General features: G+C 42.2%; 1 protein-coding gene across 3 annotated transcripts; it reads right to left on the reverse strand.

Moving 5' to 3' along the window:
• Window positions 1–604: 604 nt before the first annotated feature.
• Window positions 605–27,047, reverse strand: socs7 (suppressor of cytokine signaling 7). Of its 3 annotated transcripts, XM_024802670.2 has the most exons (10): window positions 24,884–27,047; window positions 24,201–24,280; window positions 21,012–21,122; window positions 13,835–13,969; window positions 13,538–13,683; window positions 13,107–13,275; window positions 5,963–6,091; window positions 4,264–4,399; window positions 3,700–3,843; window positions 605–3,549 (listed from the first exon to the last, which is right to left on the reverse strand). In XM_024802670.2, exons 1-9 carry the CDS (start codon window positions 26,419–26,421, stop codon window positions 3,723–3,725), a joined length of 2,565 nt encoding a protein of 854 aa, XP_024658438.1. In that variant the 5' UTR covers window positions 26,422–27,047; the 3' UTR covers window positions 605–3,549; window positions 3,700–3,722. The 3 variants fall into 3 exon arrangements, with proteins under 3 accessions (XP_024658438.1, XP_024658439.1, XP_076740669.1); XM_024802671.2 differs by lacking the exon at window positions 13,835–13,969 and having other exon boundaries at window positions 24,884–27,046; XM_076884554.1 differs by lacking the exons at window positions 13,835–13,969; window positions 21,012–21,122.
• Window positions 27,048–27,193: the final 146 nt, after the last annotated feature.

Raw genomic sequence — 27,193 nt, forward strand, 5'->3', positions numbered from 1 at the left:
TTAATTAGTTTTCCATAAACCAAAATAAAATTCAAAATGAGCTAAAGTTAGATCCCATCAATATGTTTACTGAAATATTTTCAGTCTGCTTTCAGTGAAAATACTCAAATTGGGGGAAAAAATGCCACACACCAGGGTTTTTTGTTTCCTTTTTACTGGAAAAGCCAGTAGCCAGCTTCACGGTACTGAGAAACAGAATGAGGAAAATACACCTGGGCATTTCAACAAATAAAACAAACAGGTAGAGAGCAGTTATAGGAGGTATACACACTGAGAGGCAGGGCATTTAGGCAATAATCAAATGTTCCCAGATTCAATAATTTCAGTTCAGATGAATCTTTCATTTCAGTAACTGAAAATATCTACCCTAAAGCAGGAAAAACCCCACATCAAATACCCGTTAGTATCGTAAACCAGTTTTCCGAGGACGTATTTTCTCTTTGGTGTAATTTCACTATTTCTGTATATATCTGTCTGAACATGAACAGCACCAATGTGAAGTCAACTGGGTCTTTTAAAAGCAACAAATACAGGAGTTTAAATAGACCCGAATACAATGCATTGGGAGAAGTAAGGGCGTGTGAAATCAGTGACAACCTTTACGTTCATTTACTTAATGAACTGTAGTAATGGCTGTCTCTTTACATCGTGGCTCAGTAATCAAAAATAAAGATAATAACTCTATATGTTTTAGGCATTCTTGGCAGAAGACAAGGCAAAAACATGAATCAACAGAACCCAGAGCATAGCAGAAACTGCTATAAGCCAGCACCTGTGGGGGTCATTTCTCTGTGATTTAAATTACAGCAACAAAAACAACCAATTTTATGGCATTAGACATTTTATTGTATTTTTGGGGGGGCGCTTAGGGAATAATGTGTTTACTATTATGTGATATTTTATACTCTGAAAAATCTGTCAAGTATTTAGTGGGCAATATAAACGCTTTTTGTTTTTACCTATTAGAGGAGAACAGCCTAAGACTGCATACCTCTAAAAGCAAAACATTTCCTCCGCACCAAGCATAAATTGACTCTGAATGTTTTCTGAAAAACTTTATACATATAGCAGCCACTTTTTAGCTAAACATTGCTAGCACCAGGTTGGACCCTTTTTGCCTCTAGAACTGTCTTAATTCTTCGTGGCACAGATTAAAGAAGGGGCTGGCAAACATTCCTCAGAGATTTTGGCCCATAACATCACACAGTTGCTGCATATTTGTCAGCTTCACATTTATGCTGCAAATCCAAAAGGATTGGAGGGCATTTGAGCGCAGTCAACTAATTTTCACGTTCAGAAAATCCGTTTGAGATGCTCTGAGCTTTCTGATATGGTGTGCATGGTACACCATGGTCACAAAAGGATTGACATGGTCAGCAACAATAATCAGGTAGCCTATGTAATTTAATAGATGCTCATTGATACCAAGGGGCCCAAAGTGTGCTAAGGAAACATATCTCAGACTATTACATCACCTCCCCCAGGCTGAACCGTGACTACAAGACGGGATGGATCTATGCTTTTATACTGCTTACACCACATTTTGACCCTCGTCATTCAACTGTTGCAGCAAAAATTCAGACCAGGGAACATTTTTCCAATCTTTCCATTTTTGGTAGACGAATGCAAATTGTAGCCTCAGTTTGCTGTTTTTAGACAGGAGTGACACCCAGCTTCTCAAGGTTCAGCGTGTTGTGCATTCAGAGCAATTTCCCTCTGCATACCTATATTGTAAAACATGACTATTGGAGCAACTTTAAAGCAGAATGGCAATTTCCTCTAACCTCTGGCATCAAAAAGGCATTTATAGCAGCTCACTGGATATTTTCTCTTTCCTTTTTTTCTGTGAACCCTAGAGATAGTTCCCCAAAAGTTAATTCTGTTCATCTGGACGTTTTCAGTGGGAGAAATGTTTCGTCACTCGTCCAAGTGACTTCTTCAGTCTCAGCAGACTGCAGGTTTCCCCAATCTTATAAACAGTACATTTGCATAATGACTGAAACTAGCTCCACTGAAGGAACAATGGGCTGTGAGATAGACCTAGACCTAGAGATAGTTGTGTGAGAGATGGCCTGTCTGGCACCAACAAAGAAATCACATTTTTCCCCCATTCTGATGCTCAGTTTAAACTTCAGCAGGTGATAATGACCATGTCTATATGCCTCAATTCATTCGAGTTGCTGCTATGTGATTGGCTGATTAGATATGTCTTAATGGGCAGTTAAACAGGGGTACCTAACAAGGTGGCCAGTATGTGGACCCAGATTAGTTTAGGATGCTGTTTTAAGAAGATCAAAATAGTGTCTACCATGTTCTTATTTCAATTAAATAGATATTTTTAACAATATGACACAAAACGTCACAAAAAAATCCCTACAAACATCCAGTGATGACTATATATTGAAATGCCTATAGAATAAGCATACCAGCTGCCTTCTAAATGGTTGCTCATAAGCAACACTTACACTCAGCAGCTCTGACTACCAACAGGTAAATCTCTGGGGACCATAGGCTTGCCAACACAAACAAAATGAGGATAGCACTTTTGGTTTCCTGGTAGCTACCGCAGATGAAATCGCAGACAGTATCATATTGTGCCTATATTGTTGAGAGGCCAAAGACAAAGAAGACTTAAAGCAAAACAGCTTGTATCTCAGAATAAACTCAATGGGTTTTAGCACTCAAAGCTCATAGTAGGTTCACATAAAGTAACAACAGTTGGCTAGCTATTTACCCAATAGAAGTGGGTGTTTGTTTGTTTTTTAAAAACAAGGAGTCCAGTTTAGAAAGTTGGGTTATAGCGAAAAATGCCTATTGCCACTTTTAAAAAATAGCTGGCACACTGATTAATGTATAATAGTGAAAATAACCAGTGCTGGTTGCTGCAAGTGAAAGCCACAGTCAATACTCTTAATATATTCCATATACAACTTATACAACTTGAGGAGTTCCTCAAATTGTGTCATATAACATTAGATGAGTTTAAATAAAATGAAGAAATTTACTCACGGGATTTTAAAAAAGCAAAAAACGTTTTTTAGCTGATTCATAGGGTCCAACTTTTGGGGTTCAGTTTCAGATGATGAAGACACCAAATGATTTGACAGGCCTCTGTGGCCCTGCCTCTGTGTGTATACCAGCACTGAGGACATCTTTTAATCCAAAATCCCTTTTTTTGACAAAATGGAAGGAAAAACAAGGAAATGGCAGCAAACAACAGTTGTACAAATTGACCAGTGCATTGTGTTTTAAAAGTCCATTTCAACAGGTTCAGGAAATTGAGTTCATAATTCAGGCTCTGTTTTTGTGCCTGTCGACATGTTTTCAGGTGAGCGTATCTCTACAGTCCCTCCTCAGAAGTCACTGAGTCCACTGCATATGCACCACGATTCAACTGCAAGCACACATCATTCCTCTCATTAGTCCAAATCCACACATAGGAGGATCCATCCCAGTCACATTGGACACACAGATTTCCAGGGACTCTGAATGGCCGATGCTGGAAGACTGGTAGACCAGTACAGACAGTACAGTCCTCCACAGCAAAACCTGGAGATGAGGGTAAAACTATGTATATTAATGCTTTATATTAAGATTTCACCTGAGCATCTCAGTCACAGGATCAAAACATCGTTGGATTAGAACAGTACTATTTACCACTCTAGAAATCAACAGCATGCTGTTGATGAACTAACTCACTCGAGCTGAGAAGAGCTCTGCTGCTACGTCTGCGACTCGGCCTCCTGCCCTACTCCCACTACCCTCCGGATGCTCTTGATTGACAGGTACATCTCCTCCTCAGGGTCATAGTAATAAAACTTACTCAGGTAGGAGATCAGCGGTCTGGAAAGAGGTGAAAATACAGGCAAAAAATCAGTATCAAAATCAAAAGCTGGATTACTGAATGTAGAGATAAAGAAACAGAACAGAAGACACAAAAGTTTTAAACATCAGCACAAAGAATAAATGAAAACCAACCCAGGATTTTTCAAAATATCTCAGCTTTTGGTTGGATACCAATGAAACTATGCTAACACATACTGTTTTTATGAAAAACAAAATGTACCGCCTTTTTCTCTACCTGAATCATGTGGTTGGAGGTTGCTAGGTTAAAACCTCAGTAAGAGCTATAAGTGAAAACCCATCAATAAAGAGTCTGTTAAAACCGTTCCAACACCTTGGAAAACAGCAGCATTGTTCAGGATGCTGGCTTTCCACTCCTGTATATTTCAGCAAGTATATTTCCCAGTTGAAACTGAGTACCTGGGCAGTGGAAGCTCTTGGATGTGGTCGATGCGGACTATTTGTCGGATGCAAAAGCGACACAGATGTTGAAGTGACTTCACGTTGCTGAAGCGAGACACAGGATACAGCAGCTGAACCGGAGTGGGAGGTAGTCCTGGGACAGAAAGAAACATTTTACTCAGTGAAACATTTTAATTTGCCCTTTCCCAATTTTGCTTTGGGCACTCTGGTGGCCCAGTGACTAACATGTAGGCGTCCTTCACAGACTTTGTGTCCTCTTGTCAACTGTTGTGCCTGTAGCTTAATGGCCAAAAATTCTTACAAAAACATAGTTTTATTTGTTTTGAGACTTGCAGGACTTTTCTTAAAAGAGATGCTGGTTTCCAGCTTCATAATTTTATTCTTGGAATCTACTAGAGCAGCATTTTCATTTTATTTACAGTTAATTCTTATTTATTGTGTACTTTCATGGCTTTGGGATGGTGTATCAGTTCATCCAACTCTCCTTCGGCTCTTCCCCTTTAAGTCAGCTTCTCTTAGTAAACAGGATATCTGATCTCACTGGCATCACGCAGACACAGAAGTAGATCAAACTGTGTGAAACTCAGTGCTTAGAGCAATGTGAAGTATAAACTTCTGGATTACAGGGATTGATTGTACATACACTTCTCTATCAGCATAGGCATCCACCGCTTCAACCTCAGACCACTTCGACACAACTCACAAATGAAGATCATTTCTGTGGAGCGATGCTTTCAACTAACCTGTTGCATGTGAGTCAAGTATTCGCGCTCTTTTAGCTCCATTTTTGGTCTCTACAGACGCCTGAGGGAAGTACCTGTCTCTTTAGCTGCTAAAAGCAATAGATTTTTGGAGCTTTTGCTCTGGCTGAAAATTATATTATCGTGGGAATAGGAATTAAATAAAACAGTAGAGTTGTAGCTGTACAGGGAAGCAATGAGCTGAAATTCAATATAAAGCTCCCTACAGCCCATGGTAGAAGCAGATGCAGCTGGTCCGTTACTACAAGACTCCTCACACATTTGATGCATGTGAATGTATAGACTATAGGCTCTCTAAGCAGCCTGATTCTGTCATGTTTAGCAAAGATTATTCAGACAGGTGTAAATAAAGTATTTGCTAGACTAGTAGAGGAGCAATCCACAGGAAATTGGTGCTCGGTGAGTATTTCTAGCTCAAGATTTAGTTTAATATAAATATAACAGTAAAAGATTCGTTTCAATCTGACTCAGTTATGTCTGATAACATTTTGCACAGATATATTTCCCAATCAGAAGATGCTACCTTACTTATTGTCATTTAGGTGTGATGCAGTAAACTACAGTGAATTGTGCGATATAGGTTGGCCTGAGGTCCACATGCATCACATCTGTGTCGGCATGATTCTCATCAGGGGTAAATCTGCTCACGGCTCAATGATATGTGTATAAATCGCACAGGTGGATGCAAAGGATACAATAGCATACAGTTACACTATAGTATACACAAACTAGTGTAAATTTACTGTAAGACATAAATGACCAGATACCTTCACATGAGCATGATGCAAAACCTGAATGTAGACATAAAAATGGTACATATATAGCTATTCTCTCCTCTCCTCCCGGTCTCTCAGGCACTTCTCACTAAGGGGTGATTCAAATGTTTTTTTGATCAGTTGGAGCTGGGTGTTGATATAAAGCCTGTGTTGTTTCACCTGGGACTCTGGAGCGGAGGAAGTAGAGGAATTTCCCATTTTTGGAGTGCATGATGGCTCGCTCGATGAACTCCACCACAGAGTGACAGCGGTCCTCAAACTTCGGGTGACACCACAAACTGAACGTCCCTGCAGGCAATAAAAGAGGAATAGTTTCCTGTATGTACTGTATCATGTGTACTTTTTCAATATCTATAAATCGTACCCACATGAGTAACGTTTTTATAAATGCAACTGAGATGAAACTGTTCCTGGATAGTTCTAAAGAGACTAAAGAGAACAAAAAATAAAGCTACACAACAGGAAATTTCCATCAGCCTGTGCAGCTTTAAGATGTAAATCATGCTCTTTAGGCCCTGGAAATAATGCAACTTTAAAGGTAAAGTTCACCACTAAATCACTTTCACATACATTTCTACTGGCTTGAAGCGCTATTTATCCTTTTAGATGGCTTTGATGTGAGGTGCCCAGTTTAGTAGAGCTTTGTGGAGCACGAGGGGCCAGAAAGCACAGTTAACACACTCAGCACCATTGCAGAAATCATGACAAAGTTGCTCAGAAAATCCAGAAGCCTTTTCGTAAACAGTTTCATGCAGGAGTTGTTTACTTTCTACTACCAAAAAAGGGCATGCAGCTAGCAAGCATTACAGCTGTCACACTGTTGTGCATATGAGCCTCTGATCACAGGGATACGCAGGCCTCATGCTGCATAGTAATACAGCTGGCAAGTTTAAAAAAAAAGAAAGTGTCATGGTTCTGGGTCATTTGACCTCTAGATAGTCTTGAGCTCCATGTTCAGTATGTTTAGTTTTGCTTCCCCTGTGGTGTCATGTTCATTTGTATCAGCTGTGTTCTCCAGGTGTTTCCACTTCCCTCATTGCCCCTCTGTGTATTGAAGTCCTGTCTTCCTTTGTTCCTTGTCAGGTCGTCTGTTCGTCTACCCGTGTCTGCTCTCCTTGCCGTGTTCATGGTCTGTGGTTTTCCCACGCTCTCTGTGTTTAGATCTTTGTTTAGTTTTTCCCCACTTTAGGTTTTTGGTTAGTTTATCTCTGTGTTATTTTGCCTTTGTTTCTCATATTTCCTGCCTCAAGCGTTTGCGTTTGAGTCCTCTTAAATAAATACAGGGTCTGCTGCCGCAGACACGTGACAAAAAGAAATATTAAGGTAGAAATTACTTTAGAGCAGTTCATAATTACATAATACTGAATAAAAATAATTTACAAACAGCCAATATGTGAACAGACAAATGCTATGAGTGATTCGACTTCCTGTTGACTTCACAGTGGTTCTTTCTCTTGAAGCCTTTCTGCCCTCAGTTCATGCTGGGTCATGATGCATTCATGCAAACAAGATTGTACTGATGCGAACATGTTGTGTCAGTGAAGGCTGCATATCTGTATAATGAATGTGTTTTCAGCCATGATGCTGTGGCCATGTAATAGTGACTCATTAATGTACAGCCCCAGTTATGAACATCTGCATGGGAGCGTGCGTACTGGAGTATGTGACCAGTCACACATTCATCTTTGTACAAGTCACCTTGTTAGTTTGTCACACATGTGAGGCGTGTGCATGTGGCGCCATGTGAGTTATTCATGCTTCATGAGTTTTGGTTTCAATTTGCTCGATCTGTACAGGCCTGTCTGCTTACACATAATGTTTTCAGATCTGTCTATATGTTTACTGTAGACAGATTGCTATATTACTGTATGTAAGTCTGTATGTACAGGGAGTGCAGAATTATTAGGCAAATGAGTATTTTGTCCACATCATCCTCTTCATGCATGTTGTCTTACTCCAAGCTGTATAGGCTTGAAAGCCTACTACCAATTAAGCATATTAGGGGATGTGCATCTCTGTAATGAGAAGGGGTGTGGTCTAATGACATCAACACCCTATATCAGGTGTGCATAATTATTAGGCAACGTCCTTTCCTTTGGCAAAATGGGTCAAAAGAAGGACTTGACAGGCTCAGAAAAGTCAAAAATAGTGAGATATCTTGCAGAGGGATGCAGCAGTCTCAAAATTGCAAAGCTTCTGAAGCGTGATCATCGAACAATCAAGCGTTTCATTCAAAATAGTCAACAGGGTCGCAAGAAGCGTGTGGAAAAACCAAGGCGCAAAATAACTGCCCATGAACTGAGAAAAGTCAAGCGTGCAGCTGCCAAGATGCCACTTGCCACCAGTTTGGCCATATTTCAGAGCTGCAACATCACTGGAGTGCCCAAAGCACAAGGTGTGCAATACTCAGAGACATGGCCAAGGTAAGAAAGGCTGAAAGACGACCACCACTGAACAAGACACACAAGCTGAAACGTCAAGACTGGGCCAAGAAATATCTCAAGACTGGTTTTTCTAAGGTTTTATGGACTGATGAAATGAGAGTGAGTCTTGATGGGCCAGATGGATGGGCCCGTGGCTGGATTGGTAAAGGGCAGAGAGCTCCAGTCCCACTCAGACGCCAGCAAGGTGGAGGTGGAGTACTGGTTTGGGCTGGTATCATCAAAGATGAGCTTGTGGGGCCTTTTCGGGTTGAGGATGGAGTCAAGCTCAACTCCCAGTCCTACTGCCAGTTTCTGGAAGACACCTTCAAGCAGTGGTACAGGAAGAAGTCTGCATCCTTCAAGAAAAACATGATTTTCATGCAGGACAATGCTCCATCACACGCGTCCAAGTACTCCACAGCGTGGCTGGCAAGAAAGGGTATAAAAGAAGAAAAACTAATGACATGGCCTCCTTGTTCACCTGATCTGAACCCCATTGAGAACCTGTGGTCCATCATCAAATGTGAGATTTACAAGGAGGGAAAACAGTACACCTCTCTGAACAGTGTCTGGGAGGCTGTGGTTGCTGCTGCACGCAATGTTGATGGTGAACAGATCAAAACACTGACAGAATCCATGGATGGCAGGCTTTTGAGTGTCCTTGCAAAGAAAGGTGGCTATATTGGTCGCTGATTTGTTTTTGTTTTGTTTTTGAATGTCAGAAATGTATATTTGTGAATGTGGAGATGTTATATTGGTGTCACTGGTAAAAATAAATAATTGAAATGGGTATATATTTGTTTTTTGTTAAGTTGCCTAATAATTATGCACAGTAATAGTCACCTGCACACACAGATATCCCCCTAAAATAGCTAAAACTAAAAACAAACTAAAAACTACTTCCAAAAACATTCAGCTTTGATATTAATGAGTTTTTTGGGTTCATTGAGAACATGGTTGTTGTTCAATAATAAAATTATTCCTCAAAAATACAACTTGCCTAATAATTCTGCACTCCCTGTAGGTCTGTAGCTTATCTACTGAAATGGTGCTAATAGCTCAGTCAATTATATGAAGATTTGTCTCATTTATATTAAAAAAAATGCCAAATATACAATGACACTTTTATCGAACTCAGATTTTTGCATACAGTGCTTCCCGAGTTTTGTATAAAGAGACATTAGCCTTTTTAATGTTGCTGATTTTGTCTGCTGGGTTGAGTCAGGTACAGTCTGTTTTTACTCTGTTAATTTATTGCAAACTACAGTTTGGAATCCAAAACAAATCCCCCCACGGGGACCAATAAAATTGCTGATATGATGAAACTGACTTCATCTCATCTGTAAGTCAAAGCCTTCTACTTGTCAGCTAGATGCCATTCCTAAAGTTTTGGTTAAGGCATGTCTACCTTCTTTGCTTCCCCTCATATCTGCTATCATCTGCTCTTCACTTACCACTGGAACTGTTCCTGCCTCCCTCAAAATTGCTGCCATCACCCCAATATTGAAAAAAAAACTGGTCTAGATCCCAATAATTTTGAGAATTTTCATCCTATTTCCAATCTACCATTCCTTTCAAAAATTCTTGAGAAAATAGTTGCCACACAACTCCACTCACATTTAACTAATAATAATCTGTATGAACAGTTCCAGTCCAGCATTGAAACAGCACTTATAAAATTAACCAATGATCTTCTTATGGCAGCTGACTCTGGTTTACTTTCCATTCTTATTCTCCTCGATCTGAGCGCTGCTTTCGACACTATTTCTCACTCCATTCTCCTCAGTAGGTTAGCCTCTATCGGTCTCTCCCATACTCCACTAGCCTGGTTTAAATCATACCTGTCTGATCACACTCAGTTTATTCAACTCAAATCATTCACTTCTCAGCCCTTTCCTCTGACCACTGGCGTACCCCAGGGATCTGTCCTGGGCCCCTTCTTTTCATTATCTACCTTCTTCCGCTTGGACACATTTTCCGTAAATACAATATCCAGTTTCACTGTTCTGCCGATGAAACCCAGCTTTATCTGTCCACTAAACCTGATTCTGCTCTTCCCCCATCCTCCCTCACCCTCTGCTTAGCCGAACTAAATTCATGGTTCTCTTCTAATTTTCTCAAACTCAATAGTAATAAATCCGAGCTCCTCTTGGTCGGCACTAAATCTACATTATCCAGAACCAACAGTTTCTCTGTTACTATTAATAACTCGCCGGTCTTCGTTTCTTCCTCTGTGAAAAGCTTGGGTGTCATCCTCGACAGTACTCTATCTTTCAATTCAAACATTAATAACGTCACTTGGTCTGCATATTTTCAATTGCGCAACATTAATCGTCTCCGTCCTTTTCTCACCCCACATGCCACTGCCATTCTTGTCCACAGCCTTGTTACTTCCCGGATTGATTATTGTAATTCACTTCTTTTTGGTCTTACTCAAACATCCATCCACAAGCTCCAACGCGTCCAGAACTCTGCTGCCCGTATCATCACCAGGACCCCTTCTGTCCACCACATCACTCCTGTCCTGCAGCAGCTTCATTGGTCAAATATCGTATCAATTTCAAAATACTCTTGTACACATTTAAGGCTATTCATCATCTTTCTCCTCCATATCTCTCTGATCTGGTTCAGATCACCGCCCCATCTCGATGTCTTAGATCCTCTTCTTCCCTTTCTCTCTCCGTCCCCTCCCCTCTTCTTGCCACCATGGGGAGCAGGGCTTTCAGCTGCTCTGCTCCACGACTCTGGAATTCTCTACCTCCTGATTTAAAAATTTCTCTTCCTTCACTCTCTCTTTAAGTCCCAACTCAAAACTCACTTGTTCAAAATAGCTTATCCCACATAACCTCTCCACTCTGCTATTGTAAATTTGTTTTATGTCCTATACTTTTATGCTGCTTTTTTTATTCTACTGTGTACAGTGTCCTTGAGTGTTCTGAAAGGTGCTTTCAAATAAAATGTATTATTATTATTATCATTATTATTATTATTATCATATCTTATGTTGCTTTACATAAGATACTTTACACAACAAAGTTCTATAAGTGCAAACTTGAGTAAAATCGTGCCAAAGTATTTTCTCCAGAGGCAAACATTACGTTTTTTGTGCTTTTATTCCACAAATGTATCTGTGTGAACAGTCTGACCTTTTTTTGTTATTTGCTTTCGGTTCCACATCTCATTTTTAGACTCAAACTGTATAGCTTGTGCACTTTGTATGCTATACTTGGCTCTCTAATGCATAAGGTGTTGTTTGGAACCTGCTGTGTTTGTCTGGCAATCACGAGTGTGGCAATAAATCAAAGTCTAGATAAACATCTTCATCTTTAATGATGAAATTTTTGACACATTAACATTTATTAACATGTTGCATCAAGATCCTTCTCTATGCCTATGCTCACCTGCAGCGTATGAATAGCATGAAAACTGCTTTTGTTTGGCAGCTCTTTCTAAATACACTTCGCACTAAGTGAAGAGTGGCTAAAGTGGAATATAGAGTACAGTTTGATGTGCACATTTGTGTATCATACTTAGCTTGCGTGTGTGCATGAAGGTCTTACGTGACTCATTGTGGTAATATGTGCTCACAAATATCCGCGTTACACGCCTGAGATGTTGAATAACCATCATATGGGACTGTGTGAGTGGGTGTTTGTGTGTTTTTTGAAGCTCTATCTTTCATTTTAGATTTATAGTAAGAATAAGAAGAATAAGAATAACTTGACATAACTGTGAATCAACCTCTTAATACAGTTGTAACTTGCGAGACTTATACTTTATCTTCTACAAGGTTTTGTAGCCCTATATATATGGAATATTTGCCAACTGAGGAGCACCATGAGGATTAGATCCTTTATTGGATTTAATGATGTAAAGTGTTTGCACTTCAACATTACTTGATACTCTTCTTTTATCAATTTCATGCTGACAAATATGAGATTGGTCAGAATGCAAAGATAAATCTTTACCTCCAAAACCTTAAAAGTCTGAACCCCTCATAGTCTGAACCTACTATGACTGTCCACAGAAAAAGAAACACACAGACAGAAAAGGAAGGAGGGCAAACTCTCTAACAGAATAAGCCTGTAAATTCAGTCCAGTACAACTTACCCAGACCTCTGAGCTCTATCCTAATGCTACCCATAATCTATAAACTCTATAAAAACTAAATAAGAACCAGAACTGAATAATAATAAGTCTTACTAGAAAGATAATGACATCAAAAAACTAAAACACAACACATGGCACATGACACCAGCTATCAGTCTGAATATCTTAATGTCACTTTCATATCAGATACACAGAAAATCTTTGTCCAGTGACATCGCCGAAATATTTTTGAATGCAATGATTCCCTCACAGGAAAAGCTAACACCATACTACATGGAAACAATGCACATTAATAATCTTAGAAAAGGACTGGTACAAGTATCGTCAAAGCAAAATCTATCTTAACCTTGCAAGCTGGGAAGATGTGATAAATACAGCAGAATGGTCAGTTTATAATAAACAATGTAGATTCTAATTAATTAAGATAAGACTGAAAAAACAGTTTGTTCTGTCGCCTGAAGCATCATTGAAACCGTGAATATATAGCTGACTACATACGCAGCACTGCAGCCTCGCTTTGTCCATTTAAATTGACTAATAAGCTGGTTTATAGTGTAGCATCACTGCTAGTGTAGAATGGTCATGTTAGGAGGATGTTTTTCTTTATCTAGTTCAGTGGATTACTCTAGAAAATTGCCTCTGTTAAGTTCATAAATAATCCCATCTGAGACGTGTGTGTGTGTGTGTGTGTGTGTGTGTGTGTGTGTGTGTGTGTGTGTGTGTGTGTGTGTGTGTGTGTGTGTGTGTGTGTGTGTGTGTGTGTTTCTCACCTCTGTAGTGCTCCATGCGAGTGTGGTGTGTGACTCCCTGTGATCTGAAGCTGAGGCTCAGGATGTACCGAGGGTCTGAACTGTCACGAACCAGGAAGGATCCGTCTGGTTTACCCTTCAGCTTCATCTCCGCATCCTCCCAATTCATGGGACCCCAGTACCAGCCGCACTGCAGGTTGAACCCCCAGCCCCCCAATAAAAAACAAAGAACCCCCCCCCAAAAAAAAAAAAACAAAAAAAAAAAAACAGAGAAGCATTCTTAGTTATGCTTTTCTTTTCTCTGATCAATAACCTTTGGAAATAACCTCTACATAAACAGATTGTAAAGCCATCCCAAAAAACAGAAGACCTTGTACATTTTATGGATTTATAGGAAGTTACACTTTGTATAGTTGACCATACAATGAGAAGATACATCAATATCATCTTACCTTCTCCAGTTCTCTCAGACTGGCGGTGAAGTTGCTGGCTTCCGACCGCCGCAGGGCACACAGCATGGGGGGTGGGGCCTGTCTGATGGGGGGTGGACCATCAGCTGATGATGGGTTGGAATGAGGAAGGGCCCGTAGGAAAGCATCTATATGAGAGATGTTAAAGGTGCCAGATGAAGCATTTTTAACATAAACATGTCTATACTACTAACTGACGCACATTAGCTGATTATAATGAGAGCGGGAAGTCACTAATCTCTGACCACAATTCCCATCATCCCTCGGGACAGATCTTACCATTGAGGCTGAGACTGTGCTGGATGGTAGTGTGGGAAGGAGGAGGAGGAGGAGGGAGAGGCAGAGGAAGAGACTGCAGAGAGGCGCCCATGACGCTCACTAGGAAAGGCCCAGGCTGGGGCCCGGCTATGTCGTCTGGAAGAAGCGCAGGAAGGAAGGGAGGAAGGCAAAGGAGGTAAATGAAGACAGTAGGGAGGAAGGAGAGAGGAACAACCGAGAGAAGAAGAAAGAGTGAGGAAGAGGAAAAAAGAAAAGGTGTTAGGAAAGGTGAAGGAAGGAAGGAGGTTTTGTCAGCACCATCGACAGAAAGTCTCAAGCTCGGAAATGAAACTTTACCACCTTTATAATTGACAAGTATTACACATAAAGACCAAAAACAACCACGCATTTATCCAAATCCTATGAGTGTAATCAAACCTAACACATCCTGCTAGGTTGTCTAAAAACTATTAAATCAAAAAAATACATAAATTAATATGCAAACAAATGCAAAAAAGGGTATTAAAAATAAGTGCAGGCATTATTTAATAAAATGTCCATTTACTTCTGGTGTGTGTAATGTATATTCTTTTCCATTATTTATTTGTATTCTAATATATCAATCAATCAATCAATCAAGGCTTTATTCGCCACGTGCAGGTTGCCCTGCGGTGAAATAGGACCCCCCTCCTGACCTTACACACACAACACAGACATCACATGGGGATACAGGTCGGAGATCGGTAGCGTTACAGAAAAACACTGAAATATACACTACAATGGGAAAGTACAAGAGGAAAAAAAGAGACCTCTACTCTACTGGGCTCCTGGGAGGACAGCATGAGAACAGGAAACAAAAAAACTCCTCTGCACAAAAAAGCGCATAAATGCCCACAGCACAACATTATGGATCCCGTGACAAGCCACAGGGTCGGGTGGGGAGTGAGGAGTAATCCGACTCAAACACAGCAGCCATCCTGCCCAGCGCCGAAAGGGTGTCCGTATGAAGTGATGGTGCTTTTTACTTTAGTGCGAACAGCTCATGTGAATTTCAAAGCTGTTTTAACAGTCCAACACTGGTCTCTCAATCTTGCGTTGGAGAGCCATGAGCTTCTCCATGATGTTATCAAACTTGCCTCTGTGATGTTGTCATTCTTGTGCTCAAAGAGCCGATTCTGAGAACTCACGACCACAGTGAGCCTCCCCAAGATGTAATCCAATTTGCGCTCAGAGATGTTATTCCGAGCGAGCCCCTCCAGATGTAATCCAGTTGGCACTCAGAGGTCTTGTTCTATTCACAGCAGCCGTAGCCTCACCAAGATCTTATCCGTGCTGACTCAATGAGCCCATTTTGAGAAACTCACGCCTCTTCCCATCGTTTCAATCCCAGCGGGCAGCTTTGTGGGGGTTTGAACAGCCGGTTCTGCTTTCTTAATTCTTCGATAAGTCAGGGCCAAGCCAGCTCCGATCAGAACCCTGTTACCATGGTTCCGAATAGGTAGATATCTTCAGCACTCAGGCTCACCCGAGCCCAGACTTCTCGTTGAGAAAGGGGTGTCAATTGCATTTAGGGACCAGTTGATCCAATCCATAATTCCTCTTTTAGGTTTTAGAGAACAGACTGTGAGAGAGTGTTCCAGGGAAAAGTAACACAAAAAACACAAGACTAGACAAGGACATAAGAGGCTAAGCAGGGAAGATAAGGGAGAGGAGGAGGAGAGGAGAAAAGTGCGACCGCCTTCGTTATATATATATATATATATATATATATATATATATATATATATATACATATATATATATATATATATAACACCCAGCACGCCCCTGCGGGCGGTTTATCCTTCAAGCTCGGGTCCTCTACCAGAGGCCTGGGAGCTTGAGGGTCCTGCGCAGTATCTTAGCTGTTCCCAGGACTGCGCTCTTCTGGACAGAGATCTCCGATGTTATTCCCGGGATATGCTGGAGCCACTCGCCTAGCTTGGGAGTCACCGCACCTAGTGCTCCGATTACCACGGGGACCACCGTTACCTTCACCCTCCACATCCTCGCGAGCTCTTCTCTGAGCCCTTGGTATTTCTCCAGCTTCTCGTGTTCCTTCTTCCTGATATTGCTGTCATTCGGAACCGCTACATCGATCACTACAGCCGTCTTCTTCTGTTTGTCTACCACCACTATGTCCGGTTGGTTAGCCACCACCATTTTGTCCGTCTGTATCTGGAAGTCCCACAGGATCTTAGCTTGGTCATTCTCCACCACCCTTGGGGGCGTCTCCCATTTTGACCTCGGGACTTCCAGGTTATACTCGGCACAGATGTTCCTGTACACTATGCCGGCCACTTGGTTATGGCGTTACATGTATGCCTTGCCTGCTAGCATCTTGCACCCTGCTGTTATGTGCTGGATTGTCTCTGGGGCATCTTTACACAGCCTGCACCTGGGGTCTTGCCTGGTGTGATAGACCCCAGCCTCTATGGATCTTGTACTCAGAGCTTGTTCTTGTGCTGCCATGATTAGTGCCTCTGTGCTGTCTTTCAGTCCAGCTTTGTCCAGCCACTGGTAGGATTTCTGGATATCAGCCACCTCCTCTATCTGCCGGTGGTACATACCGTGCAGGGGCCTGTCCTTCCATGATGGTTCCTCGTCTCCCTCCTCTTTCTTGGGTTTCTGCTGCCTGAGGTATTCACTGAGCACTTGGTCAGTTGGGGCCATCTTCCCAATGTATTCTTGGATGTTCATTGTCTCATCCTGGACTGTGGTGCTGACACTCACCAGTCCCCGGCCCCCTTCCTTCCGCTTAGCGTACAGCCTCAGGGTGCTGGACTTGGGGTGAAACCCTCCATGCATGGTAAGGAGCTTTCTTGTCTTTATGTCAGTGGCTTCTATCTCCTCCTTTGGCCAGCCTATTACCCCAGCAGGGTACCTGATCACGGGTAGGGCGTACGTGTTGATGGCCCGGATCTTGTTCTTACCATTCAGCTGACTCCTCAGGACTTGCCTGACCCTCTGCAGGTACTTGGTGGTTGCAGCTTTTCTAGCGGCCTCTTCATGGTTCCCATTCACCTGCGGGATCCCCAAGTACTTGTAACTGTCCTCTATGTCTGCAATGTTGCCTTCTGGTAGTTCAATCCCCTCAGTTCTGACTACCTTCCCTCTCTTTGATCTCACTGAGGGGGATCAGGCCTATGCAGAACAGCAGTGGGGACAGAGTATCTCCTTGGTAGATCCCGCACTTGATGGTAACTTGTGCTATGGGCTTGGAGTTGGCCTCTAGTGTTGTACGCCACATCCCCATTGAGTTCCTGATGAAGGCTCTTAGGGTCCCATTGATCTTGTACAATTCTAGGCATTCCAGTATCCAGCTGTGGGGCATTGAGTCATAGGCCTTCTTGTAATCAATCCAGGCAGTGCACAGGTTGGTCAGTCTGGTCTTGCAGTCTCAGCTGATTGTTCTGTCTACCAGTAGCTGGTGTTTTGCGCCTCTGGTATTCTTGCCAATTCCTTTCTGTGTCCCGCTCATGTATTGACCCATGTGCCTGTTCATCTTAGCCGATATGATGCCTGACAGGAGCTTCCATGTAGTACTGAGGCAGTACTACATGGCTATAGATCTGTTTGGATCTATAGCCATCAGAATTGTTGTCTTGAGGCCAAGAAAGATGCCAAGAGGATTTATTTTAAGTGGATCATCATATTGGTCCATTTGATTGACCTTTATTATAATTATGAATTTATTTTATTTTCAGTTGCAAACGGGACAGACATGACTGTGGGATAGGACAGGGGGAAAGAATGAAAGAAAGAGGGGGAGAGAAAGAAAGAAAACCAAAGGGGAGAAAAAAAAAAGAACAATACAAAATTTGTAATTTATTTTATCAACTTTCCTTCTGACCATGCTGTCTGTGTTGAGCGCTCAGTGAATCTGCATTTGACTACTCCGCCTAGGCTCGAGAGTGCAGCCTAGGCGGAGTAGTCGAACGCAGATTCACTGAGCACTCAACACAGACAGCATGGTCAGAAGGAAGAGCGCAGGGCAAGCTAGCGAGACAGAAGTGGACCTCCCCACCCTCATTCAGATCTGGCGTTTGGAATTATTTTGGTTTTCATGTGACGTATGACCCTGAAGGTAAGCGAGTCATGGACTAAAGTAAAACAGTATGTTGGATGTGCCATGCAATGCTCAATTACATGGGTGGGAGCTAGTGTGTTAGCGCAGTTAGCTCGTTAACGTGTTGGCCGTCTAGCCCCTCTGTATAGGGTAGCTCGTTAACGGAGATTTGCCGTGTTGTGGCGTTAAGGTTATTTCAACGAGATTAACCTGAAAGCACTAGTGGGAACACAACGAATATGACTGCACATTTACACCGACATCATCCTAGTGCAAAGACAAAAACAAGCATGCATGCTACAAACTTTAGCCGAGTCATTTAGACAGCTGTTAGCACATGATTCTCCTTATGCTGCTGAGAATATAGCCCAGAAGAAGCGGATAGTATAGCTTTTATTTTGGAAAGAGACATTTCTCTGTAATAAACTCTCTTTTCCAAAGATGAGTGATTCCTCAATCAGATACAGGGCTCGCAATATCGCTAGCCCGACGTCCCGGGGCTATCTCTGCCCTGCCTGTCGGGCTATTGTAGGAAGGAAAAATATATGTCAATGCTTTTGCATTCTTTCAGAAATGTAGCTGGGTAATTATGTCATTGGGTGAGCCACTGTCAATATGTGACATATTGAAATTGCGTTTGAATTTGCGCTTGTTTTTTTGCTTTCACTTTGCAATCGCGCGAACTGTGTATAGAGAGCGACAGCACTGATCTGTGAGTGATGATAATTTGTGCACCAATTCCTCTGACATCGTCTTATTAATTGTTAGCTTACTATGCAAACATGACAAGTGAAATCTCCCGCAGCTTAAACATGTGAGAGGTTGATCGCGCAGAGAATCGCTGAGCTTATGTGAGTGCGGCAGGATATATATTTCACTACGATGACCTGGATGATTGAGAACCTTCACAGACAGATATATATTTTAGTTCTGCTGAGCCAAATAAGACAGGTCAGGGTGAAGAAGTGACAGCCAAAGAAAAGCTTACCACAAAACGGAGAAGTTATGACAAATCAGACTATAAGGCAAAAAGAAAGTGCAGCTTTATGGTTTCATGGACAAAAGAATTTCTGTGGCTGCAATATGACGAGCTAAAAAACAACGCGCACAAGGGTTAGGGTTAAATTTAAAAACTGTACTTTTGTGTTAAAATATATATTTATAATTTTAATAAATGACAAATTAAAAAGGCATGAACATTTTTTTTTTGTATCGAAAAAATATCGAACCGTGACACCAAAGTATCGAACCGAACCGAACCGTGAATTTTGTGTATCGTTGCACCCCTAATATATATATATACACACACACACATACACACATATACACACACAGTGGGGCAAAAAAGTATTTAGTCAGCCACTGATTGTGCAAGTTCCCCCACCTAAAATGATGACAGAGGTCAGTAATTTGCACCAGAGGTACACTTCAACTGTGAGAGACAGAATGTGGAAAAAAAATCCATGAATCCACATGGTAGGATTTGTAAAGAATTTATTCGTAAATCAGGGTGGAAAATAAGTATTTGGTCAATAACAAAAATACAACTCAATACTTTGTAACATAACCTTTGTTGGCAATAACAGAGGTCAAACGTTTACTATAGGTCTTTACCAGGTTTGCACACACAGTAGCTGGTATTTTGGCCCATTCCTCCATGCAGATCTTCTCGAGAGCAGTGATGTTTTGGGGCTGTCGCCGAGCAACACGGACTTTCAACTCCCGCCACAGATTTTCTATGGGGTTGAGGTCTGGAGACTGGCTAGGCCACTCCAGGACTTTCAAATGCTTCTTACGGAGCCACTCCTTTGTTGCCCGGGCGGTGTGTTTTGGATCATTGTCATGTTGGAAGACCCAGCCTCGTTTCATCTTCAAAGTTCTCACTGATGGAAGGAGGTTTTGGCTCAAAATCTCACGATACATGGCCCCTGGGGCGTCTGTATCCAGTAAGGGTCCTAAGGCTAGATCATTTTGACCCCACGGGATGAGATCTTGCGTGGAGCCCCAGATCGAGGGAGATTATCAGTGGTCTTGTATGTCTTCCATTTTCTGATGATTGCTCCCACAGTTGGTTTTTTCACACCAAGCTGCTTGCCTATTGTAGATTCACTCTTCCCAGTCTGGTGCAGGTCTACAATACTTTTCCTGGTGTCCTTCGAAAGCTCTTTGGTCTTGGCCATGGCGGAGTTTGGAGTCTGACTGTTTGAGGCTGTGGACAGGTGTCTTTTATACAGATGATGAGTTCAAACAGGTGCCATTCATACAGGTAACGAGTGGGGGACAGAAAAGCTTCTTACAGAAGACGTTACAGGTCTGTGAGAGCCAGAGATTTTCCTTGTTTGAGGTGACCAAATACTTATTTTCCACCCTAATTTACGAATAAATTCTTTACAAATCCTACCATGTGGATTCATGGATTCTTTTTTCACATTCTGTCTCTCACAGTTGAAGTGTACCTCTGGTGCAAATTACTGACCTCTGTCATCATTTTAAGTGGGGGAACTTGCACAATCGGTGGCTGACTAAATACTTTTTTGCCCCACTGTATATACATATAATATATATATATGTATCCTCTTATTTATGTGTTGTTGTTTTTTTTTGTTTAGTTCACCTCGCAGCAGTAGAAAACATCATCTACCAGTCATTACAAACTGTATTACCAAAAAAACAAAGTCAGTGGAAGTAAAAATAGACAAACAGGAAGACTAAATGTTTTTCCCTCTTCTTTGCTATCGATTGAGTCACTGCATCCAGATTTCAAATTAAATCTGTAGATTGCTGTTGACCTTTCAAAAGCTTCCACAATCAGATTACAGCAGATTATAAAAATTCGTCTGTGTCTGAGTTTCCAGAAATGTCCGGCGGTAACCAAAACTACTAAGCAAGACAGAAATATTAAGAGAAACTGCCTGGGCTTCAATTCCATCTGAGCTATAGCCCAGCTGCAGTGAAGCTCTCTGAAACCAAAAGCTTACAAAGGTTTGTTTTTTTATGGGCTTTATACTTCATGGATACTGTAAGTGAACTACTACTATTGGAAGAAGATGAGAAGAGAAACAGAAACTGACAGGAAGTAGAGAAAAGTACCTAAGAGACTGAGACTTCGACGAGGAGGGGGTGGAGGTGTAGGTGGGTGTGGGTGTGGCGTATTCGCCCCTCGCCGTGAAATATCCACATCCACTAGAGAAACGGTCTCACCTGAACACAGGAGGAAGAAAAGATAAGAAGAAATTGAGAGAAAGAGGAAAGTGAGCAGACGGTAAGACAGTGAAAGGGGCTGTGCTTTGTGAACCTGTAACTGTGTGTTGTTTTGTCTGTGCTGCAGCATGCCATTAAAGCTGCATCAGGCAGGATGTTTATGGAAAATTACACCCAGCTAATCAGCCTAAATCACTACAATAAAGGAGAATATCCCATCTCAGCTAATTGAAATGCTGCACATTCAATGTTTACCGAAGTCAAACCCTGCAGTAGGGCATGGTTGCTGGCAGCGAAAGAAACAAAATCAAAGGGTTAAGAGCCAAACCCTCAAGAGCAGAAAAAGCTGGACTTGCCCACATCCAGTCTCAGCCACCAACATCGCTTTAGCTCGCTTTTTGGTTGTGAAACATCACATACAGGCTGGGCTGGTAAACATGAGCAAGCCATGGGCACGGCTTCAGGGTTTTGAAAGTCCCCAAGATTTCAAACGAATCATCCTCACAAACTCTGCAACATGAAGCAATGCTGGGTGCAGCTTTAATGTTTTGGTCTAATTGGAGGTTGTGAAGCTTGTGCTCACAAACTCCAAAAATTCTCAGTCTGTGAGTAATGTGGGAGACTGCATAGAGGGAACGTCAGAGGCCGCCATAGGTGCTGAATCAAGTTTTGCCTTATGAGCCACAAACCTTCTCTCCCTTTTTACCTTTGTGTTAAATCAGCTTTTATCTACTGCACCAGTTGCAGTTTTAGCATGTAGTGTTTTGGTAAATTGTGAGATGACCATGTTGGGGTCTCACTGACATCATAAAGCTCCAAAAGTAGAAAAAAAAACTGAATGAAACTGACCATTAGATCTTTTTGAAGACTGAGATTTGTAGCCACAGATATTACTTTTATATACAATTACATCATTATCTGAAGCATGGAAAAAAGAACACAGCAGGTAACTTTAACAACATTTGGTCTCACTATACTCTCCAGCGTTATAGGATCTACTTCAATATTTATAGTTGTAAACACTCGCCATACTTAATATCTAATCTCAAGACGTAACATAAAAGTACTTTATATCAGGTTCATGTTGACTCAGTTTCACATTCTACTGCCCCAAATGTTTTCTACAGCACTCGCTTCTGTCAGTCTGCCCCAGGGCAGCTGTGGCTACAACTGTAGCCTCCACCAGTATGTGAATGTGAGAGTGAATGATTAGTGGAATTGTAAAGCACTTTAAGGGCACCGAAAAGCGCTATATAAATGCAATCCATTATTATTATTATTATTATTATTATTATTATTATATGTGGCTTAATCTGCACTACTACAAGTGCACTACTTACTCCTGTCTAAATAACTTGTGCGTAAAAACGCAGGGCCAGCTGTTTTTTGGACTTATTTACAAGTTGATAAAATAAAACTACATTTGTGAACATTTTACATCTGCAGTGGGAATTAATGAGTTTGGATCAGTAATTCAAAGAAGTTTGTCATTTGGAGTGAAATGTGCTTACTTGTTTCTCTTATCTTGCAATGTTTGTCCAAAAAAAGTTAAAAGGGTGAAAGAAAGATAAAAACTGTCTAATTTTATTCTTATGACTTGCTAACTGTGCATATAGGATGGAAATCATAGACTTTATAGGGCTTTTCGTGTTATACATTTGTGCTAATCTTGGCTTCTTGCATCAGCTTCTTGGATAGAAATGAGACTGGAAGTGTCTTCCAGTGTATCCTTGGACTGCCTGGCTTTGGCATCAAGCTAACATTTTTACTAACATGTGGAAGTGTTCCACCATTGTAACATAAGATTGTTCTTCTTATGTGTTTTGGGTGACAGACTGGATATGTTTGACAGGTATGTGTGATTTTATTAAGAAAAATATTCCCCGAAAAAGTTCTAAAACAAACTCCAGACTCAGCTTTAAATTAATCTTCAGACTGTCACGTTACATCATTTCATCTTTCAGAAACAGGACCCTGTTTTGGAGGAGGATTATATTTTTGTGATGGGATTCAATGTGAAAATTTCAGATATGTACAGAGAGAGAAGGGGTTATGTGAATTAGTTACTACAAATTAACGTCAAAGATAGTAAAAGCAGACATGAAGAATTTTTAAAATTTTAAAAATTTTTAATTTTGTTATTTCTGCTGAATGTTTTTTAACTTCAATCACTGAAAACAATATTGATCGTATTATACTGTTTTTTGTTTCCATTTAAATGATCAAAAGAGACCATTTTCACTCAAGCCCCACCCACTTGCTAATTAAAACTCCTTTCTAATGAGCAGTAGCCAATCAGAAGAAAAGTGGCTTAAAACAAGATTGTTCTTAATAAAGGTGTAGGTGCTAAAACAGCTTGTCTTATGAGTTGCACCAACACTCAGTGCAAGATGAAAAAGGATTGTTTAAAACCTCCCAAGTAACATCCAAGAATAAAAATATAGAGCTGGAAATGAGCATAATATGTTCCCTTTAAACATCCATTGTTTAGTTTTATCAGCCCCAAAGCCTAAAGTAGATTTTAAGGTTAATTACCAGCTTAAACAACATGTGCTTCGATTCAAAGTATGAATGGTTTGCCAAATGGAGCTGAAGTTGTGTAATTATTGCAGCAAAGAGTATATCTGCTCCTCTTTTCTGGTGAAAAAAATAAAACTTAATATCTTAACAAAAAATAATTTCCCCCAGGGATCAATAAAGTATTCTGATTCTGATTCTGATTCTTAAAGGCTCCTCATGTGTACAGTCACTGACTCTGTTAAATCACACCTCTGCTCAGGTTATTGTTGGATGTGCCAGGAGCTTGACACAACATTCCTCCGTTTTGTCGCTTTTATGTGACAATAAACTGAATATTTTGACGTGGTTGTGGCTTCTTTCTTCTTTTTTTTTTCTTTTTTTTTTGGAAAAAGGAGTACATTCAGAATTCATACATTTCTTTCTCAAATTAACAGTTATACTATTATGTTGATTACTTACAAGCTTATCAGAAGGTTTGGGTGATGGATATCAGAGGGGTTTTCCTCTCTGAGCACAAAGCTGTGAGAGAATCAAAACCAAAGCCAAAGCAACCCTTACCAGTGAAAGTTGAGAGGGAGGCAGAGAGGGAGGCTGGGGAAAAGGCACTGTGGGCCCTGGTCAGTCTGGGCTGGCTGTGGCTGAAGAAGAAGAAGAAGAAGAAGAAGAAGAAGAAGAAGAAGAAGAAGAAGAAGAAGAAGAAGAAGAAGAAGAAGAAGAAGAATTATGAGAAGAGAATTAGATTGCAGAAGAAGTATTAGTGCAGTCTCTGCTTAGCTTTAATAGTGTGTGGGTCCTGCAGCTCTATCTCTCTCTCTTTTTGCATTTTCTGTTTGATGCTCTTAGCTCCAGCACTAAAGACTTCTAAAGCTATGTTTTTTAATCATAGCCTGCCTTCAGTGTGCTGCTGTGAATAATGACTTAGCTGTGAAGACAATAGAGGGTGACAAGCCAGAAAGGTTAGAACAAAATCTCAGCATCTAATAACATGTAGCACCAAAAAGTTCTAAAAGAAAGATCTGGCAGATGAGAGAGTTCAAGCCTCTGGAAATCAATGTTCAGCTTACAGAAAAGGTTAGGATGTTTCACTGGCCGAAATTTAATAATGGACTTCCTATTTCGTATGTTAGGTTAGACTTTTTAAAAAGTCTCTGACCTACATGTATTAAGACAGCTTTTATGTTTTTAACTTGCTATGTTTACTTGTTCTGACCCTGACAGAAGATCTGTTTAGGATTTCTTACTTGTCTGCATCCTGCTCAGCACCCGCTGCACACGCCATGTCCACCAGACTCCCGGCAGAAGATACTGAATAAGTCACTGAGGGCCTTTTGTCCAAAAGGTGACTGGAGCCGCTGCAGCTTTTAGTCCGGAACAATTTGCTCAGTCTGATCTTTAACGAGCCCTTTTTTGACTTCCCTGGAACTTTGAGCATCTTTTCCCCGCCCGTGGCCCTGCCCGTGGGAGTCCGGGGCGCACTGGCGCACCGCTCCGGCCGCCTTCTGGGTGTCGATGCCTGGCTCAGGTTCGGGCTTGTGGCCCAGGGCGAGCTCTGGGCCGGGGTAGTCGACGATGACTTGGCTGAAGCATGCGTGACAACCTCTGTATTCCCACAGCTTACCTGCGAGAGCCGGCCGGATAAGTTCCCGTGGAGGCTGCACACCTGCGTGGCAATGTGCGCCGCAGCCGCTGCTTCTGTCGCCGTCTCCTCCACCTGCCTCCTCAGTTCCACTTGAAAACTGCTGATGGAGAAAGCCCCGGACATTTTCTGAACTATTTCCCTTTTCCTGTTGAGTAAAAACTCCCGGCGTCCGTTTTCATCATCTGCCTCATCCTCCGGACACTCGTCCATGTCCAAACCGTCAACGTCCCCGTTCCCCAGCCCTTCCAGCACCAACAATGCGTCGCTAGTCTCTGTTGGGTCATCGCCGGGCTCTACTCCCCCTCCTGCCGGCCTATGTGCACTCTGACACGAACAGTGTGGGAGCTCGCCTGCTTTGAACAGCATTTTGGGTACCGCGCCAACCCCAAGCTCCCCGAACCGCCGGGCCAGCTCAAACACGGCTCCTTCCCTGTCCCTGGTGGCGCATCCCCATTTAGAGTCAATCACGGTGAGAGGGTTAGATCTCTCCGTCAACACGGGCCACTCTGGCGTAGTGGCGATGAGTCGATGCCGGTGGCATAGCTCAGCCGCTCCCTGCATCTCCACAGAGGCTGGCGAATGCGCTCCCCATGTCCGGTCTAGCAGGTTCTGCTGCTGCTGCTGAACCTCTCTGACACTCAGAGTGTTGTTATTGACCGCTGGGCTGGAGCAGCCAGATCCCGGGCTCTGATCCAGAGCATCCCTCGGCTGATTCCGACGGTCTAATTCCAAAATCCCCTCTCCGTTCCGCATTATATTGGAGAAGACTAGCAACTGAGGCCGTAGGCCGGGGCTGGGAGCGAAGTCAAACCCCTGGGCCTCCATGGAGCTCTGCGGCGGCGGAGGCGCGGACAGTGTGGCTCGGCTCTCCGTCACCCCAGAGTCAGGTGCAGCCGTGCCCTCGGTGCTCGGCTGTGCTTTGTTCAGGTGGCTGCTGGGATGCTGGAGGCCCTCCGTTGGATCTCGGCTTATATCCAAACCCGCTTTGACGCCGCTGTGAGCCAGGACCTCCTTCCCCAGCCCTGCCACCACTCCTCCCGGCGGCAGATTCCCGTTTTCTGCGTCCAAGCGGTCATCCTCGGCCACGGAAACCAGGCGCATCAACACAAAATCGGGCGACATATCTTGAGCGTTGTTCATAATTGTTCGTCAGGATCACGAAACGAGAATTGCTAGGCGATCTGCTCTTCACATAGCTAACCGCATAGATCTCGCTCCTATAATAAAGAAAGGACCAAGCCGCTGCTGCCTCCCATAAATAGGCTATGAGCGAAAACGTTAAAAAAAAATATATCAGGCGATGTTTTCATCCTCCTCCTCCTCCCCTTCGCCAACGCAGCGTCCGTTAAATATGTTGAAGAAATGCGTGCAGTTTGCTCCGGGCAGCAGGCGGACCCCTGGGTCAGACATGCGGTCTGATTTCAGTAGAATAAAAGCCAGCAGAGTCTCCGGTCAGTGACCACAGTCTGCCTCTCTGTTCCGAGCCAGGCCCCACCCGCTCCTCCTCCGCTCAGCCCATAATATCACTTTATGATGAGAACCATAAATTCGACGACAGCATCTTAATATCACAGAGTTGGCCTATCCAGCCTCACATCTGAACAACTGATTTTTGGTTTTCCGTCTTCATAAGGGGACGAGGGAAATATACAAATAGCCTACAGGCTACACATGTTTTTCCCCTTCCCCCCCTAGACATTAGTACAGCTCTTAAATGGATTTCAAAGACAAATAGAAACGCCCTCAATATTTTCATAAAGAGGTTGTTGTAAGCCCGAATCTATTAAAGTTGCTTTTAGTAGATTTTCACAGGTTATCAGAATATTTAATAAAAAAAAAAAAAAAAAAGCAGTGTGGAAATGTATGCAGAAACACTAGGAAACAATTTCACGCTCCTTATGCTCTCATGAAG

Source organism: Maylandia zebra, linkage group LG6 (assembly GCF_041146795.1).
Source record: "Maylandia zebra isolate NMK-2024a linkage group LG6, Mzebra_GT3a, whole genome shotgun sequence".
Lineage (NCBI taxonomy): Eukaryota > Metazoa > Chordata > Actinopteri > Cichliformes > Cichlidae > Maylandia > Maylandia zebra.